At 44.2% G+C, this 20,755-nt stretch overlaps 1 protein-coding gene across 6 annotated transcripts in view; it reads left to right on the top strand.

Moving 5' to 3' along the window:
• MARCHF3 (membrane associated ring-CH-type finger 3) overlaps positions 1-18,200 on the top strand; it is a 219,965-nt gene extending 201,765 nt beyond the window's left edge. For 5 of the 6 annotated variants that reach the window (XM_053292234.1, XM_053292237.1, XM_053292235.1 and 2 more), the window contains one exon: positions 17,747-17,879. In XM_053292234.1, the coding sequence (XP_053148209.1) occupies positions 17,747-17,757 (11 nt within the window). In that variant the 3' untranslated portion in view covers positions 17,758-17,879. Of the gene's footprint in view, positions 1-17,746 lie in introns of all 6 variants that reach the window. The other variant, XM_053292239.1, reaches the window with a different exon arrangement.
• The last annotated feature ends 2,555 nt before the right edge of the window (positions 18,201-20,755 follow it).

Genomic DNA, 20,755 nt, shown 5'->3' with positions numbered 1-20,755 from the left:
TTAGCACAGTCCAAAAGGAAGAAGAGCCCCAGTTCAGTTGATGCGAATGCACATTCTCATCATAACTTCTCAGCTCAATTTAAGTTGCTGGGTGCATCCATTGATGCAGATGGGAACATGCATACAGGGCCAGCTGTTGTGTGCAACAAGCACTGCTGGACTTAGATCAGGGCTGTCTGCTGTGTAAAAAACTAAGCACATACTTACATTTACACAATCTGCCATTATGTCTATTATTGTATATTAGTTCAATATGTTTTTATAATAAAATTAAAAAAACATAATAAAACAATTAAAATTTTTAAAAAGTTAAACCAGATTAAAATTAAAATTAAAACTAGATATCATTAAAAGCCAGGCTATAAAGATGATTCTTTAAGGCTCTTCTCAAGGCCTCCAAGGAAGATAATCCTCATATATCTATGGGGCACATGTTCCACAACCTAGGGGTGACAACTGAGAAATCCTGATCCCGGGCTGCCACCAGAGACCAATCTGGCTGCCGCATTTTGAACTTACTGAAGTTTCTAAACTACATACAAAGGAAGCCCTACATAGAGCACCCTGCAGTAGTCCAACCTAGAAGTTACCAGCTGGTGCACCACTGTTTTCAGGTCATTCTCCTCAAGGAACAGGCAGAGTTGTTGAATCAATTGCAGCTGGTTAAAAGCATTCCTGGCCACAGCCTCAATTTGAGGTAGCAGGGTGAGACCTGGGTCCAAGAGCACTCCAAAGCTACGAACCTGTTCTTTCTGGGGGAGTGTAACCGGAACAGGAAGTTTTATCCCATCCCTCATCCAGCCCATCACTTCCTGTAGGCAGGCTTTTAAGGGGCTAATGCCACTTCCTGATATTGATGACAAGAAGAAATAGATTTGCGTGTTGTCACCATATTGATAAAACCCAGAACCAAATCCACTGATGATCTCACCCAGCGGTTTCACGCACATGTTAAAAAACATTAGTTACAGAATGGAGCCCTGAGGAACTCCATATAGCAGCTCCCATTTTGAAGAGCAGCTGTTACCAAGTGCCACCATCTGAAATCTATCTGAGACATAGGAGCAGAACCACTGTAAATCAGTGCCTCCTATCCCCAAATCCCTCAGGCAAACCAGAAGGATACCATGGTAAATGGTATCAAAAGCCGGTGAGAGATCCTAAAGAACCAGCAGAGTCACACTCTTTCTGTCAATTCCCTGGAGAAGATCATCTTCCAGGCCAGCCAAGGTCATCTCAACCCCATAACCCACCCTAAAGCCAGTTTGAAATAGGTATAGATGATTGGTTTCCTCCAAGACTGCTTGGAGCTGGTCAGCCACCACTTTCTCAATCATCTTACCCAGCCATGAGAGGCTGGAGATTGGCCTATAATTATCCATCACCAGGGGATCCAGAGTGGGCTTCTTAAGAAGGGGTCTAACCATTGCCTCCTTCAAACAAGGTAACATTCTGTCCTCCCTCAGTGAGGTATTAATGATATCAACTAGGCCAGCTCAAACAACCTCCATGCAAGATGAAATCAGCCATGTTGGGCAATGATCCAAAGAACAAGTGGTAGGCTGTACCACTCCAAGCAGCTTGTCCACATCCTCAGGAGTCACAAACTGAAACTGATCCAATCTAATCTTGCAAGAGGAATTGCAGGCCCACCTCCCTAAGTGGGCATGCAAAATATTGGAGTCCAGATCAACCTGAATGTGAGATATTTTATTTGCAAAGCACTCATTGAGTGTATCCAGGGGCATAACTATCATAGGGCGAGGGGAGACAGTTGTCTGGGGGCCCACTGCCTTGGGGGGCCCCCAGAGGCAAGTCACATGACTGACTCCCCCAGCCACGCACCCGTCCAGGCTTCCTTCAGTTGTATTTATCCTCTGAAACTGATGTGAGTTTTAAGACCTGGAGCTACCTTTCTCTAGTACCATTAAATGACTTGCATCATCCACAATTTACAAAACCTTTAAAAAAATAATTTAGGGTGATGTTCTATTGTGGCACACACACACACACACACACACACACACACACACACACACACACACACATATACTCTGATCAAATTTTACTCTGCTTTTTGTTACCACTATTCAGCCTCATTTAAGATTTCTTTACTTCATGAGCTGAGCTTCAGTGAGGGGAGGGGCCCATTTTAAAATCTTGTCTCTGGGCCCACTCCAACCTTGCTACGCCCCTGAGTGTATCACATTGAGGCATTGTTTCCAGAAACAGATTTGAAACAGAAGGGGCTTGGGTTATCCCTAACAATCTGGAACAGCTCTGCTGGATGAGAACTTGCAGACTCAATACGCACAGAATAAAATCACTTCTTTGCTGCAGATATTGCCACAGCACTGGCCGTCAAATAGGCTCTATGCTGTGTCTTATCAAATTCAAGGTGAGTTCTCCATTTGCATTCCAGTCCTCTACCTTGCCGCTTCAGCTCCTGTAGCTCTTCCATATATCATGGAACTGATTTTGAAGCAGGTCAGAGAGGATGCTCTACTGTCTACTGTCATGTCTACTGTCCTGGTAAGTTCCCTGTTCCAGTTATCTGCCAGGGCACCTATAGAATCGCTGGCAGAACCAACTTCAAAACCCGCCAAGGCCCTTTGGAATCCTACTGGATTCAACAGCCTTCTTTGGTGGGCCATCATTCATTCATTCATTCATTCATTCATTCATTCGATTTCTATACCGCCCTTCCATAAATGGCTCAGGGCAGTTTACACAGAGAAATAATAAGATTATAATAGGTCCACCACTCCTGCAAGGGTCATACTTGACTGTGAGACCAACTTAACCAGGAAGTGGTCCTTCCTTGACATTTGGGAAACTACAAGAGACCCCACCTGTGATCTGAGCAAAAGACCAAACCCAGCATGTGACTAGCAACATACGTAGGTCCTAGGACTAATTGGGGTAGGCCCATAGTTGTCATGGCTGCTATGAACTCCTGAGCAGCACCAGACAAGCCAGTCCCAAAGTAGATGTTGAAATCACCCAGCACCAAAAGCCTGGGTGACTCCAATACCAACTCAGTGACCAGCTCCGCCAGCTCAGTTAGGGAGTCTGTTAGGCAGCAGGGTGGACGGTACACCAATAGAATCCCCAACCTATCCCGAGTCCTCAACCTGAGGTACACACACTCAATATAAGTCCATTCTTTCACAGGGATCCTAGTAAGGGAGATGTTATTCTTATGGGCCACAGTCACTCCATACCACCCCATGCACACTTCGCCTAATCTGCGCAGCAACAGAGTACCCTGGGGGGAAATGTTGGGCCCACACAGAACCACTAGCCTCCCCCAACTAGGTCTCAGTTATACAAGCCAGGTCGGCTCCTTCATCCACGACCAAATCATGGATGATTTCAATCTGATTTTGAACCCACCTGCCATTATAAAGGAGCATAGTTGGATTCAGTGGGGAGTTGGAACTACTCAGGGCCTAGGAACTGGGCAGCTGGAAGGAAAACAGTAATTAAATTACTTGACTCCCTTCTCCTGTAACGGCATGCTGGCCTGCCAATGCCCAATCCTCTATTCTCCACCACTACTGAAATATCCGCCCCAATCTCATCGAATGTTCCCCCTGCTCCATCCTTAACAAGAGATCCCAGACACATCCCTGTAAGCAGCCTGGCACAAACCACCACCACCACCCCAAAAAACCCCAAACCCTAAAAGACCTTGAACATATCTTCCCCTCAGACCTCAGTCCCACACCGAAGGCCTGGCACCAATGGGCTGTGGTTTACTCTATCTAGATGAACAGCAGAGACAGAGCATGTTCACACTTCTCTTGTTTAATTCCTTATGGACTGTTCATCTCTTCCAGAAACTTCTGCTACTTTGCCATACTCTACTAGTTTTAAATATCAACTTATTGATTTTATATACTACAGCTGAGACATTCTCATGGCCCAAAATGCTTCCTATTTTTATATTAATTATATCACCCAAATTATTATTAAAGATTAGGTGTGATATAAGAGGAGTTCTTTTGTGAAAAGTAATCCCCTGATTATACTTCTGAAAAGTATCCCTCTTTACACAACAAATATACTTTATTACTTCTTAATTGCTGTTCAGGTGAATATGCATTTTGAATTGCATTTTGAATTGCAAATACTAACATTTATTTACTGGTGTGAATCCTCCTGTGGATAATTTTTATCTTAAAAGTTACTGTGAAATTTTAAAAGTGGTATATGTAGGCATAAGAATCAAACTGTGAGATTGTAGATAGATACACTCACTCTCTCTCACACACAAATACACATGCAGTGTTTTCTATTTGAATACTGTGGTGATGTGCCAATATGAACTTTTGATAAATCAGCATACCGAAAATTTAGTATCAATTGCTCGGTAGTCTATATATCATATTTGCCGCCATGTGGGAGATCTGGTTCCATTCCTGTTCTATTATTAAGTCCAGCAGGAGGGGGCTAAATTAATGAGGCAATGTGCTCTCCAGCTCAAGAGACAAAGGGGTTTCAAATTGTCATTGTGTAACAGCAGGGGCTCAGTTTAATAGGGAACATACATAAATGTTAGAACACAAAACTGGTAATATAACAGAGAGCAGTGTATATATAGCATAGAATTGTTCATTGTGGTTCCAAGCGTATTTACTGGAAGCAGGTGCCACTGAAAAACAGCATGATTTAAGGCCATCGCATACATGGTAGGGAGCTGGAGCAAGCCTCAGGCTTGTGTGTGTTTGCCACTGCACATATATACTTTAATACGTCCTGCAGCCTATGAGAGCCGTCCATGAAAAGGGTCTGCAAAGATCCCTCCCTCTGCTGAGTGGGGCCTAAAACTTTACACTTAGGGTTGTCATGACCTTGGATCTTGAACCACCCCCCACACCCAATTTCTTGGAATGATACCAGGTGTTCAGGGGATGAGACAGGGTGGGAAGACCCTATGACCCAGACTGCAAGTGACCTAAACCACTGGGACTCCCCACACTAGATGAATTGGAGAGATCAGAACCACAACCAGAGGATATGACCCTGCCTTTACCCTCCGACTCTGAAGAATCCCTCAAGGACCCACAAGTTCAAGTAGAAGTCCTTCAATGCCTGAAGAGCCAGGGCTTACAACACCAAGCAACATTCCTTTGAACTTCAGAGCCTTCTCCAGTGATGGGGCAGGGCCAATCAACTCTACCTGTTCGGCCATATAAGCTGGCAGTATCAGGAAGCTGAGCCATGGGCAGCAGTCACTAGGGGTGCAAATCCAAAGCCAGGACTGGGAGAGTAAGGAACTAACCAGAGTTCACACCAGGCAGGCAGGCAGGAACCAAGAAGATCAAGACAAAAGCCAGGGGTCAAGAGCAGGAGCACACCAAGGGTCAAACCAAGTAGTCATCAGAAGCAAGAGAACACAGAAGTAGACCTTGATACTGAGACAATACCTGCCTTTGCTAGGAAGTCTCATATTTCCTGCTACAAAAAGAAGACCTAGGGTAGGGCTTGTTCAGGGCTCCAAAAGCCCGGTAGACTAGTGATGTGCACGGAACCGGTTTGCCCGGTTCGGTTCAAGTCCGAGGTTGTGTGCACCCCCGAATAACCCCTGGTTCGGGTTAGGGGGTTTGATTTTTACATACACACACACTCATTCACTCATATTCTGAAAATTCATCACCTCCCGCTTTGGGGGCTTCTCCACAGCCACCGGGGGGAGTCTCCAGAGGTTCTCCCTCCCAAAGTTTGTCACAAATATGGCCAGTTTGGGTTGTTTTCGGCCCATTCTGGTCCTGTCCTCTGTGACAGTGGCCATTTTAGAGACTGCAGCACATGCCCAATGAGCCTCTGTGTGGCCTGGGTCAGGACCTGGCCACGCAGAAGCCAATTGGGCATGCGTGGCAGCCTTCAAAGTGGCCACCAACATGGAGGATAGGCCCGGAACAGGTCATCTAACTGGGCTTCTAGTACTGTGGTTTTGAGTAAACTCCATGCACTCTGGAGCGAAGTGACTCTCCTGATTTTCACTTTCAGCTTCCTTTTCACCATACTCCTCATTTGGGGGAAGTTTCCTCTTCTGAAATTCAAAATGTCTGTGTTAGACTTCCTTGGTGATTCTCTCCCCACATGTATGCTGAATTTGATGGCACTATGGTCACTGTTCCCTAAAGGGTCAATGACACTGACATCACGCACCAGGTCCTAGGTGCCACTCAGAATTAAGTCCAAGGTTGCCTTCTCTCTGGTCAGTTCCAAGACCAACTGTTCTAGGGCACAGCCATTTAGCGTATCTAGAAATTTGACCTCTTTGTCATGACCTGACTGTGATTTTACCCAGTCTATATGTGGGTAATTGAAGTCACCCATGATTACAGCCCTGCCTCTCCTTGAAGCCTCCCTGATTTCCTGCTGCAACTCCCAGTCACTGTCAATGTTTTGATCAGGAGGGCAATAGCACGTCCCCAGTAGCACGTTCCCTTTAAGACCTTGTACTGTCACCCACAGGGTTTCTGTGGAGGACTCCAGTCCACCTAGGTTTTCTAGCTTGTTAGATTCTATCCCTTCTTTAACATACAGTGCTACTACACCTCCAAGGCGCCCCTCCCTGTCCTTTCTATAGAGTTTATACCCAGGGATAACAGTGTCCCACTGTTTCTCACTGTTCCACCATGTTTCTGTTATGCCCACTCTATCTATTTCTGCGTTAGCCACCAAGCACTCCAGCTCACCTATTTTGGCTCGGAGGCTTCTGGCATTGGCATATATGCACCTATACCCTGAATCTCTCACCTGATGTACGCTATCTATCTTTTGACACTTTGACCAGCTGGCACAGTCTCCCATCTGCTCTTTATGCGGTACTGCTCTGTCCCCTTCTGTTTTATCTGAATCCTTTGCACCCTTGCACTTTAAAGGATGGCTTTTGCTGAATGGGACACTGCCCAGCTCCCATCGGCTGTTCCCCAGGCATCATATGCGCCCGGCCTTGCATATGCGCGGGTCGGAGGTGGCTGGAAATTAACATGGAGGTCATTTCCATCTGCCATTTTCTTTGACGGAACCACAAAATGGCTCCCATCTTTGTAAAAAAAAAAGGGGGGGAACTTCAATTTTCAACCAATCACAGGGGTTGTCAGTAAGAAGACTCGGTAAGAAGCTCCCCCCCCCCAGTGAAATTCGACTGATTTTTGGCCAACCAGGAACCTAGCCCCCACAATCTCATCAGAGGAGCACCTCGGTAATTTTAGAGCCAGGACCTAAAGACCTTTGGAGTGCCCCCCCCGCCCCGCTGCAAGTTAAGCATAATTTTTTAACATGTAGGTTCTTGAGGGCACAAACTACACTACCACCCAGGACAAACTAAGGAGGATTTGGGGGGGCCCAGGGGATGTGGAAGCCCTGGACTTGGGCCCTGAAGTCCAGGGGTAAGAACACCTCTGGATCCCATAGCCCCAATGACTCGATATTTGCAGTTTCCATAGCCATGGCTTCAGCCCGGAATTGAAGCCCCACGAATATCGAGGTTCTCCTGTATAGCAGATTGCCACAGGGGGCAGGGCTGCTGAGCAGGCATAGTATGACAGGCAGGCAGCTCCAATCATCCATTGGAGGAAGATCCACATTTCCTTGTTGCATCCAGGTCTCTAGATTGGTGCTATCCATGTTCCTAACCTCTTTCCCTCCATGTGTCCCTTGGAGTTGTCTGAAGTCTATGTCCCTCCTGTATTCAGAGCCCTGCTCTGGCTCCGCCATTAACCCCCAGCTGGCTCCTATGTGAAATGACCCTTGCATTCACATGCAAGTCTTTATGCTCAATGTTTTGTACAAGGTACAGTAAAACAGAATGACTTGCTCTAATTAACAGCATGGGTATCCGTCATTCAGTAAAAGAAGCAATTCTGTTATGCCTGTCAACTGAAATATTACCAGGCTAACATTGGTGGCCCCATATTGGCTAAAATGCACTGTACTGTAGTGAATACTGGTGGCTGTTGCTGGCTCAAAGCGATAGTCACAATGCAGTGGCTCCAGATCATCAGAGCCATGGGCAATGGCACATGACACAGCACGGCACTGGCACAGAAATCATTGTGTCCCATACTAACTGCTTACTTGCTCAGGCAAAAGCTCATCCTATTCAATGATGATTTATTTATAGCCTCTGAGCCTAGTTGCAATTTGGTCAAGCCATTCAATTGTACACAGTCCATTTTCAGCCTACAAAGAACTGTTCTAGAAGGGTAGGATGGAGTGCAGGTTAAATAAATTCCATGTAGCATTGCAATCCTCTCGCTCTCATACACTCACTCACTCAAAATAATTGCAAGTATTAAACTCTGACTAAAGCCAAAGTTTAAGTGGCAATTAAGTCTACCTTAGGCGCTTAGTGTCCAAAATATATCAGCTGGCCTAAAAGAGATAAAAACCACCTTAAGTGGCACATGTGCTGGTTGAACACCACCAAGTTAGTTTTTATGTTTGTAGAATAACTTTGTGAGATATTCACAGGCAGACTTGGATGGCATCCATCCAAGAGTCCTCAAAGAACTCAAACGTGAAATTGCCGACCTCCTTGCTAAAATTTTCAACTTATCCCTGAAATCGGGCTCTGTACCAGAGGACTGGAGAGTAGCAAATATAACATTGATTTTCAAAAAGGGACCCAGGGGCGATCCAGGAAATTACAGGCCAGTTAGCCTAACGTCCGTTCCAGGCAAATTGATGGAAAGCATCCTCAAGGATAAAATTGTAAAGCACCTAGAAGAACAGGCCCTGCTGGGAGTGAGCCAGCATGGCTTCTGCAAAGGTAAATCTTGCCTCACCAAACTTTTGGACTTCTTTGAGGGTGTCAACGAGTGTATAGATCAAGGTGATCCAGTTGACATCGTGTACCTGGACTTCCAAAAAGCTTTTGACAAAGTTCCTCATCAAAGACTCCTGAGGAAACTTAGCAGTCATGGGATAAGGGGACAGGTACATGTGTGGATTGCTATCTGGCTGAAAGACAGGAAACAGAGGGTAGGTATAAATGGAGAGTTTTCACAATGGAGGGAAGGAAGAAGTGGGGTCCCCCAGGGATCTGTACTGGGAATGGTGCTTTTTAATTTATTCATAAATGATCTAGAAGCAGGGGTAAGAAGCGAGATGGCCAAATTTGCAGATGATACCAAACTCTTCCGGGTAGTGAAATCCAAAACGGATTGTGAGCAGCTCCAAAAGGATCTCTCCAAACTGGGGGAGTGGGCGACAAAATGGCAAATGCAGTTCAATGTTAGCAAGTGTAAAGTGATGCACATTGGGATGAAAAACCCCAACTTCAAGTATATGCTGATGGGATCCAAGCTGTCAGTGACTGACCAGGAGAGGGATCTTGGGGTCATGGTGGACAGCTCGGTGAAAGTGTCGACTCAATGTGTGGCAGCTGTGAAAAAGGCCAATGCTATGCTAGGGATCATTAGAAAGGGGATTGAAAATAAAACTGCTAATATTATCATGCCCTTATACAAAACTATGGTGTGACCACACTTGGAGTACTGCATACAATTCTGGTCACCACATCTTTAAAAGGACATTGTTGAACTGGAAAAGGTGCAGAAGAGGGCAACCAAGATGATCAGGGGGCTAGAGCACCTTTCTTATGAGGCAAGACTACAACACCTGGGGCTTTTTAGCTTAGAAAAAAGACAACTGCGGGGAGACCTGGTAGAGGTCTATAAAATCATGCACGGTTTGGAGAATTTGGAGAGAGAGAAATTTTTTCCCCTCTCACACAACACTAGAACCAGGGGTCACTCCATGAAATTGATTGCCAGGAGGTCCAGGACCAACAAACGGAAGTACTTTTTCACACAATGTGTGATCCACTTGTGAATCTCTGCCACAGGATGTGTTGACAGCCAACAACCTGGATGGCTTTAAGAGGGGTTTGGATAACTTCATGGAGGAGAGGTCCATCAATAGCTATTAGTCGGAGGGCTGTGGGCCACCTCCAGTCTCAAAAGGCAGGATGGCTCTGAGAACCAGTTGCAGGGAAGTAATGGCAGGAGAGAGGGCATGCCCTCAACTCCTGCCTGTGGCTTCCAGCAGCATCTGGTGGGCCACTGTGAGAAACAGGATGCTGGACTAGATGGGCCTTGGGCCTGATCCTGCTGGGCTTTTCTTATTTTCTTATGTTCTTATGACTTAAAATAGAATACTTCTGTCATGGCAGGGCCCCATTATTACTTTAGAGGAAATTAACCATTTGTATAGACCAGATTACAGATGTAGTAATTACTACGAAAAATAATAATAATCAAATGTCACATTGCCTCTTATACATATTAATTCTTGCATACATCAAAACCTGCCATCTACGTGAGCAATACACTACAGTATCTCAATTAACTTAGAGTTTAGTGCAAGTAACTATATTTAGAACAGAGACTCAGATTTGTAAATAAGCTATTTTCTACATCCTTAAAGAAGAGCCAGTCTCCTACAGAGACTGCTGCTTATCCTTTGGAATGAATCTAATCATTGTTTCTGTGATCAACACACAAGCCATGTCTCTGTTCTGGACAGGAAGTGTCCCAAGATTCTGATCTTTTTTTAAAAGAACAAGAATTGAAGGGCCCATACAGTCTCCACTCTTGGTGTCAGCAGGGCTGCACAGAATTTTTTATCCCTGTCTTAAGGAATATATCACATAGGAAGCTGCCATATACTGTTTCAGAATCAGACCATACAGGTGAAACTCGGAAAATTAGAATATCGTGCAAAAGTCCATTAATTTCAGTAATGCAAATTAAAAGGTGAAACTGATATATGAGACAGACGCATTACATGCAAAGCGAGATAAGTCAAGCCTTAATTTGTTATAATTGTGATGATCATGGCATACAGCTCATGAAAATCCCAAATCCACAATCTCTGAAAATTAGAATATTACATGGAACCAAGAAGACAAGGATTGAAGAATAGAACAATATCGGACCTCTGAAAAGTATACAGTGTACTGTGCTTGATTGGCCAGCAAACTCGCCTGACCTGACCCCATAGAGAATCTATGGGGCATTGCCAAGAGAAGGATGAGAGGCATGAGACCAAACAATGCAGAATTGCTGAAGGCCGCTAATGAAGCATCCTGGTCTTCCATAATAGCTCATCAGTGCCACAGGCTGATAGCATCCATGCCACGCCGCATTGAGGCAGTAATTGCTGCAAAAGGGGCCCAAACCAAGTACTGAATACATATGCATGCTTATACTTTTCAGAGGTCCGATATTGTTCTATTCTTCAATCCTTGTCTTCTTGGTTCCATGTAATATTCTAATTTTCCGAGATTGTGGATTTGGGGTTTTCATGAGCTGTACGCCATGATCATCACAATTATAACAAATTAAGGCTTGACTTATCTCGCTTTGCATGTAATGCGTCTGTCTCATATATCAGTTTCACCTTTTAATTTGCATTACTGAAATTAATGGACTTTTGCACGATATTCTAATTTTCCGAGTTTCACCTGTAGGTCCATCTTGCTCAGTATTGTCTACACAGACTGACAGTGGCTTCTGCAAGGTTGCAGGCAAGAATCTCTCTCGGTCTATCTTGGAGAAGCCAGGGAGGGAACTTGGAACCTAGATGCTCTTCCCAGAGCAACTCCATCCCCTAAAGGGGAATATCTTAACAGGGCTCACACTTCTAGTCTCCCTTTCATATGCAATCAGGGCAGACCCTACTTAGCTAAGGGGACAAGTCATGCTTGCTACCACAAGACCAGCTCTCTTCCCTGAAATGTCAAGATGTCCCATCAAAATGAGTTCAACACAATCTAATGGAGTATAGAAATGAATTGTGTTAGTCGTCTGATTCCCAATTTACTTGTGAACAATTTCCCTTACACCTCGACAACGTCACATCTAATTGCAGAAGAACTTCCTGGAGAAATGCAGTGCCTGGGTGTCTGCTGAAATTCAGTAGCTGACATCACACGGAAATTGCCTGAAGGCAAGAACTTCTTGTAAACAAGCTGTCAGGCTTAACTAGGATATCCTGTGAAAGTGTCTTACACAAACAAACAGTCAGTTGGAGCCTGGCTCAACAATGCAACTATTCCTGGAATAGCCTTACTTGAACACATATGGAGAGTTTCTAGAGGCATCACTAGGTGTTTTATCCAGCTTATAAATCACATTTGGTTTCCAATATTGGATGCCAGGTTTTGCAATGAATGCTGACAGTGCCAACCCCAGGTTGCTGAGGGCTCTAGGGCAAAGCGCTGGACTGGGTTCCCCATGGCATTCTCTCCCACCGGCAGATAGCAGAGGGCTGTTGGCTGGCAACAGCTCCTCACGGGGATCTTTTAAGAGAAGGAGGAGCTGTCATTGCATGATTATCTTAGCCAAGAGACTCATGCAGCAGCAATATCTTCTCTGAACCTCCACACCAGTCAATAGGAACATCCCCTATAGGCTTCACTATGATGCAAGCAGCTGCTTCCTTTTGTAGATAGTGTGCCAGGCGCAGTGGTGATGTACGTTTTTTGGCCAACTCACACTACCTTTACCACCAATACTATGGTGGTAAAGCTGGTCATCTGATAGCTGATGCCCGCCTGACCACTGAAGCCTCATTGTCATTTTGAGAAGTGCATCTTCATGCATTCAGGACACTTAAAATATTTTCATTCATTCATTCATTCATTCATTCATTCATTCAGATAGATAGATAGATAGATAGATAGATAGATAGATAGATAGAGGTGAAACTCGAAAAATTAGAATATCGTGCAAAAGTTCATTAATTTCAGTAATGCAAATTAAAAGGGGAAACTGATATATGAGATAGACGCATTACATGCAAAGCGAGATGTCAAGCCTTAATTTGTTATAATTGTGATGATCATGGCGTACAGCTCATGAGAACCCCAAATCCACCATCCCAGAAAATTAGAATATTGTGAAAAGGTTCAACAGTCTAGGCTCCAGGTGTCCCACTCCAATCAGTTAATCAATCCATAACACCTGCAAAGGGTTCCTGATCCTTTAAATGGTCTCTCAGTCTGGTTCATTAGGAATCAAAATCATGGGAAAGACTGCTGACTTGACAGTTGTGCAGAAAACCATCATTGACACCCTCCATAAGGAGGGAAAGCCTCAAAAGGTAATTGCAAAAGAAGTTGGATGTTCCCAAAGTGCTGTATCAAAGCACATTAATAGAAAGTTATGTGGAAGGGAAAAGTGTGGAAGAAAAAGGTGCACAAGCAGCAGGGATGACCGCAGCCTGGAGAGGATTGTCAGGAAAAGGCCATTCAAAAGTGTTGGGGACTTTCACAAGGAGTGGACTGAGGCTGGAATTAGTGCATCAAGAGCCACCACACACAGACGGATCCTGGGCATGGGCTTCAAATGTTGTATTCCTCTTGTCAAGTCGCTCCTGAACAACAAACAACATCAGAAGTGTCTTACCCGGGCTCAAGAAAAAAAGAACTGGTCTGTTGCTCAGTGGTCCAAAGTCCTCTTTTCTGATGAGAGCAACTTTTGCATCTCATTTGGAAACCAAGGACCCAGAGTCTGGAGGAAGAATAGAGAGGCACACAATGCAAGATGCTTGAAGTCCAGTGTGAAGTTTCCACAGTCTGTGTTGATTTGGGGAGCCATGGCATCTGCTGGTGTTGGTCCACTGTGCTTCATTAAGTCCAGGGTCAACGCAGCCGTCTATCAGGAGATTTTGGAGCACTTCATGCTTCCTTCCGCAGACGAGCTGTATGGGGATGCTGACTTCATTTTCCAGCAGGACTTGGCACCTGCCCACACTGCCAAAAGTACCAAAACCTGGTTCAATGACCATGGGATTACTGTGCTTGATTGGCCAGCAAACTCGCCTGACCTGAACCCCATAGAGAATCTATGGGGCATTGCCAAGAGAAGGATGAGAGACACGAGACCAAACAATGCAGAAGAGCTGAAGGCCGCTATTGAAGCATCCTGGTCTTCCATAACACCTCAGCAGTGCCACGCCGCATTGAGGCAGTAATTGCTGCCAAAGGGGCCCAAACCAAGTACTGAATACATATGCATGCTTATACTTTTCAGAGGTCCAATATTGATCTATTTACAATCCTTGTTTTATTGGTTTCATGTAATATTCTAATTTTCTGGGATTGTAGATTTGGGATTCTCATGAGCTGTACGCCATGATCATCACAATTATAACAAATTAAGGCTTGACTTATCTCGCTTTGCATGTAATGCATCTATCTCATATATCAGTTTTCCTTTTTAATTTGCATTACTGAAATTAATGAACTTTTGCACGATATTCTAATTTTTCGAGTTTCACCTGTAGATAGATAGATAGTATGTGTGTCAATATGAGAGACAAAGGAATATCCCCTGCTTCCTGATTGCAAGTGGGCTATTGTCAAACCAGACAAGATTGTTCTGTGTGTTCAATTGTGCAGCTCATCTTTTTAAACCCATAACCATAGGAAGGGGGTGGCTTTAACCCTTTCACCCCATCACATCCCGATCCAGACTGAAACCTTAGCCATTTGTCCTAGAAAGAAAGGCCCATTGGCACCAGCAGGGATACACTACTTTCTAGCCACTTTCTAGCAACATCCCTACATTAAGAGGGTAGCTTTTATCCTTACAGGAAGTTTATTTTTTACAAGCTAAAGCCACAATCCACAAATGTCAATTTTTGCTTTCAGTTCCATTTCATTTGTAAAACTGCAATATTAGCAACCTCTCCCACAGAGATTCTGCAAGAGAGAAGTACTGAAAAGCATTTTGTGCACAATTAGTGCCTCTGAAATTGTGGAGCATGTTTGGCCATTCATATTACACTCAGCTCTTAATACCTTGGTGAAGCAGGCCACAGATCTCCTATAAAATAGAAACCAAGACTAAAGAGCTAGTGAACCTAGCTCAAGGTGTACCCATGGAGTTCAGTAGGGATTTGAATGCAGGGAGAAAACACAGCCATGAGTCAAATAGTTGGTAACTTTTCATTAGCAATGGGATGTAAATATATAAGCTGACTAAAGGCAAGTCATTCACACATTCAGGTTAAGCAGTTCATCAGCAAATACTGTTCAGAACACTTCATAATGTGCACCTCATTTATTCTTATTGCAGTCTATGGAGAGGGGCACCATAACCATTTAGCGGATGAGGAATTGGAATTAGAATAAAGTGTGTTATATATCCACAGTCCCCTCACTACATTTGTGACTGGAATATGAACTGATCTTCTATCTAGATCTTTAAACCTTGAACATTATTTCCTTAGCTGCCCTATGCATGTGACCAAAACAACCCAAGCACTCCTTTCTGTGCGTTCATCTCCCAGTGCTGCTGCGACGTTTTAAAATGTAGTACTAGGTGGATCAGTCACCTTAAGTGGCGCAGCAGGGAAATGCTTGACTAACAAGCAGAAAGTTGCTGGTTTGGATCGCCGCTGGTACTATATCGGGCAGCAGCAATGTAGGAAGATGTTGAAGGGCATCATCTCACACTGCGCAGGAGGAGGCAATGGTAAACCCCTCCTGTATTCTACCAAAGAAAACCACAGGGTTCCGTGGGCACCAGGAGTCGGAATCAACTTGATGGCACACTTTACTTTATGTAATAGGTGGATGGTTTCATTGTCAACAGGCAGTGATCAAATTGAAAAGACACTGGCTCCCATACAGCACAGGATGCTGCTGATCCAAGAGAGAGGTGCACATCCTCCTCGCAAGACACCGTAAAGCATACCCACGCAGCTTGCAGAGGCGAGACCTGCTACATGTCTACTAAACAAGGCATAAATGCAGCTGAGATAATGCTCCTGTTGGGAATTATCAGAGTACTGTTGCAACTGCAAACACACAAAGTTTAATAGGTACAGAGCAGACCCGCCTTCCTAAGCTGCACCAGCATGCTCTCCAGTGACTCACAAGGAGCATGCCCCTTTCTTGGATCAGCAGCAATGTTCCCTGGAACAGGGATTCCCGGATGTTATTGACCATAGCTCATATAATCTGCAGCTGCAATGGCCTTTGGCTGGGAATTATGGGAGTTGTCATCAGAGAAGACTGGAGGGGGTAAGGTTAGAGGCTTGGCCATTGCCAGCTTGTCTCCCCAACTTGGACTGGGAGATTTATTACATAAGAAGCTGCCATATACTGAGTCAGACCATTGGTCCATCTAGCTCAGTATTATCTATACAGACTGGCAGCGGCTTCTCTAGGGTTGCAGGCAGGAATCTCCCACAGCCCTATCTTGGAGAAGCCAGGGAGGGAACTTTGAACCTAGATGCTCTTCCCAGCGCGGCTCCATCCTCTGAGGGGAATACCTTACATGCTCACACTTCTAGTCTCCCATTCTTATGCAACCAGGGTGGACCCTGTTTAGCTAAGGGGACAAGTCATGCTTGGTACCAGAAGACTAGCTCTCCTCTCCCACCTCTCTTTCCTGGCTTGGACAGCCAGAAGATCGGCTCTGCTTAGCTCTTGCTCTCTTGCCTTCATTACAGTTGTGGCCTTCCTTCCTGATTGCCAGATAATCTACACCTGTGGGCACTAATTACATCAGCCCTGTCTCAGAATCTCTCATGAGAGGAGAGACTCTGGGTGTCTGGGGCTTGAAAGGAAGGAGGGTGTACTGAGAAGGCATCCTGATTCCTGCCCTCCCTCAGAGAAGCATTTACAGGCCTGCTCTACTTAGGCCCCCCCAGCTGTTTTTTTTTTTACTACAACTCCCATAATCCCCAGCCACAGTGGCTAATAGCTAGGGATTATGGGAACTGTAGGCCAACATCTGCAGGAGGGCCTAAGTTGAGCAGCCTTGATTTATAATATCTACCAGGTCTTCTACAACAACCCCCCTGCCAGATAGTATAAGCCATGTCAGACAAGGGTCATAAGAACATAAGAACAGCCCTGCTGGATCAGGCCCAAGGCCCATCTAGTCCAGCATCCTGTTTCACACAGTGGCCCACCAGATGCCGCTGGAAGCCACAGACAGGAGTTGAGGGCATGCCCTCTCTCCTGCCATTACTCCCCTGCAACTAGTACTCAAAGGCATCCTGCCTTTGAGGCTGGAGTTGGCCCACAGCCCTCTGACTAGTAGCCATTGATGGACCTTTCCTCCATGAAGTCATCCAAACCCCTCTTAAAGCCATCCAGGTTGTTGGCTGTCACGAAAAGAAAACAGGTGTCACGAAAAGAAAACAGGTCAAGAAAACAGGTGGTGGGCCACACCATTCCAAGTAGCCTATCCACATCATCAGGAGGCACAAACTGAAACTGATCCAGCCTAACCAGGTAAGAGGAGTTGCTGGACACCTCTGCATTAATCTCAGCAATAATTGTGGGGTCTTAGTCTGTGGGCTACACAGGGATGGGTCTTCTCTGTTGCCTCCCTGAGACTCCCTTCAGAAATAAAAGCCTCCCCATCTCTCTCAATTTTTAAAAAGTTGCTCTAGACACATTTATTCACCCAAGCTTTTTAACTAGACATGTGGTTTATATTGTTTTAAGGTTTAATTTGTTTATGTTGTTGTAAACCTCCCAGAGACATAAGTTTGGGGTGGTGTACAAATATAATAAACAAACAGCATCGGGGAATCCCTGTTAGAAAGAACACTGATCAGCGGCTCCTTGCACAGTATGTAAGCCTCACTCATGAAGTGCTGGGCACTGCAGAAAAGCAGCGCTGTGACAAATAAAGGGATGGACATCTGATTTTGTTTCCCAAGTGTTTCACCCTTGGTCTCAAATGTTTTCTTTCTGCAGGTATCATTTAGGTACCACTGTAGATTATACAATGAATGGCGTCGGACCAATCAAAGAGTTATACTTCTCATCCCAAAGTCCGTCAGCATCCCTTCGAACCAGCAGTCCTTGCTGGGCCTGCATTCAGTCAAAAGGAACTCAAAGGAGACAATCGTCTAATTGTGATAATCCTTCACCGGTGCCATGAACTACATGTGGGTTTAACTCCATTCCAACCTGGTGGTTTCCTATGCTGAGAGAGAGACTTTTTGCAGAGGGGGGTGGGAAACACATGACTGTTGCAAATGAAATCATGGATGCTGCAATCATATGATATTTGCTAAGCTGCCAAACATGTTTAAATTTAGCAGATACTGTATGAAGTTCTCCAATACCATGTTGATAGCTGCATCACTAGGGATGCACACCCTTTTTTATTGTTTAAAAATATTAAACTATGATGGCTAACAATGCAACACAATTGTGGTGGTATTTCTTTGACAGTTCAACAGCAGTCAGTGCTGGACTTTCCATCTAGATTAGGGGGTCCACATCAGGGGGTACTAGTAGCCTTATGGGTCTTTGTAGAGCTCCCAACGGGTACTCAGAACTGTCCTGCTCCCCATGTTACAGCTGTGTTATTTTTTCCCCATTTCAGAATTGTTAGCTTGAAGCCAACACAGACTGCTACGTCTTCACTGCAGAAGGCGGGTGGGGTGGGGAGGGGAGGATGTAGGCCCTCCTCCTCTGCTCCTGATTGGCTGGTTACATGCTGAAGCTCAGTGTATCCCTCCCCTCATCCTGATTGACAGGCTTAATTAACACTGAGTACTCCCATTGAAATTAAGGATACATAGACTTGTCCCACTGCTTAAGAGTAACTTAGTGTGGATGTGAGCCAGTGACTGGAGTAGCTTGTCTAATAGTAACATATTTGTCTGTTTGTTTATGCATGTTTGTATATACATATTAAAAAAACCAATTTGTTACAGTTAGGGAGACAGGCTAATCCAGTCACTGGCTCACATCCACACTAAGTTACTTTTAAGCAGACTTACTGAAATAAGTGGGACAAGTCTACATTTCCTATTCATTTCACTTAATACACAGACAAATTTAATTGTTATTTATTTATTTCTTACATTTCTATATCGCCCCATACAAAAAGGTCCCTGGGTAAATATGTAAATATATCTGGGGCACTGATGTACAGAACAGAGCTCCAGGTGGACAAAGGATGCACCATTCTCTTCAGTGTCAAAGATGCAGGTTCCCCCACCATCATGAAGTGTATAGGGCAACCCCGGCTGAGGCAGACTCTTTCATGCACACCAGATCTGCTGCGTCTAGTTATAGTAGCCATTCGTATAATCACCTGCCAAATGTTAATGACCTGTTTCATTCTTAAACTGCTTCCACATGAGACATTTATTCACTCTGTGCCCATGGTTATATAAACCATGGTTATCCCTTACTACCCCCAGACTGTTGCCATCTCTACTGAGACTGTGGAAGGTCTGCTACATGGTTTAAGATTCATGGTTAAGAACAAGTTTCGATCCTGCACATTTCCTTAAAATGATAATAACTTTTTCAAATAGAGAGAAATGAGAGAAACCAGATTTTTATGGTGTAGAACAGTGGAATGGCTAATAAATGCTTAATCATTCAATAGTAAATGCTGTAGAGTAGGGGGCATCAGGTGTGCCAATATTTCCCTCAAACCACACCACAGATCTCCTCACAGTTCCATCTTCCAGGGTTCAGGAGAGATAGCAGAGCACTGGGCCAAGATTCAAAACATGTGGATATTACCACAGGCCAGAGCACTGCTGTGAAGCACATCTACTTGCATACTAAGAGAACTCTGAATGCCTTTTCAGTTTCTCTGAAGGGGGAGGGGGGGAAAGTACAACATTTATTTGGTAAAAATATTGGTGTAACTCTCCTCAGTGAACCAAATTACACCAGAAAAGAGGTTGACCCTAGCTCTCTAAATTTGTTCTGTAAAGGGGAGGATTCTGCATACATAATAAAGTACTGGCTCATTAGATGTGTTCTAAGAAGCCCGGACCTGCATTGCATAACAATGAGGAGAGCGACAGCACTGCTGGATTTTCAGCTTGACAGGTAAATTTAAATGGGGATATATAAGCCTTAACGTCTTTGTACCAGAGAGACGGAGACCTCTTTGTGAAATGTTTATAGCAGCCTTACAGTTGTGTCTAATTCTAATTTGAATGCTGAAAATGTTGCTCCTGGGTGGTATGCCTTCCCTGTAACTACCCATTTTAAGAGGAAGGAAAAAGGCGGGGGGAAAACAAAAACATTCCATTATCTTTAGAATGAGGCTATCAGATAGACGTGCTTATATCAACAAATGCTGCTGGCAAGGCAATGATATGTAACTTATTTGCAATTTAATCTATTTTTCTGAATCATGGCATGTACTGAGAGGGCCATGTCAGCATTTGTCTGAGATTCCCTGTCCTCCAGAAGAAATAAGAATGGGGAAGGAAGAATGCTTAATATCTGGCAATCTTCTGCCTACTTTCTTGATAGTAAGTTCCACGTGAGTCAACATTTACAGAACTGCACTGTGAGTTTTATTAATCCTAGCATTTGAATTGTTTAAACCATCAAGGAATTAAACTAAGAAATTCAATCATTTACAAATTTATTTAAAAAGCATTATTTCAATGAAGTTGAATATATCTATATTGTATACAAAAATTTATATACTTAAATAAATTGAAACATCAGTCGCCAAGAGTTGAAACCAACTCGACGGCACACTTTACTATACAGAAACCTTTTAAGGTTATTTAAGGAAGTGGGAGAACCTACAACTTAAAAACCTTGTTAGATGGAAACGTTAATATGCTTTAATGTTAAAAAATATTTCAACTTTTTAAAAAGGTAAAAATGTAAAAGCAAGGCTCACCTAGTTTAAAGCAAGAAGTATGAATGCTGGTTCTGTGGTTCTGTGTATAGTATTAGTTGACAAAGCATGCACCCTTTCCCTCAGTG

The sequence above is a fragment of the Hemicordylus capensis genome, chromosome 2, assembly GCF_027244095.1.
Source record: "Hemicordylus capensis ecotype Gifberg chromosome 2, rHemCap1.1.pri, whole genome shotgun sequence".
NCBI classification, from domain to species: Eukaryota; Metazoa; Chordata; class Lepidosauria; order Squamata; family Cordylidae; genus Hemicordylus; species Hemicordylus capensis.
Note: the sequence above shows the minus strand (reverse complement) of the source record. Positions and strands in the feature narration are given on the sequence as shown.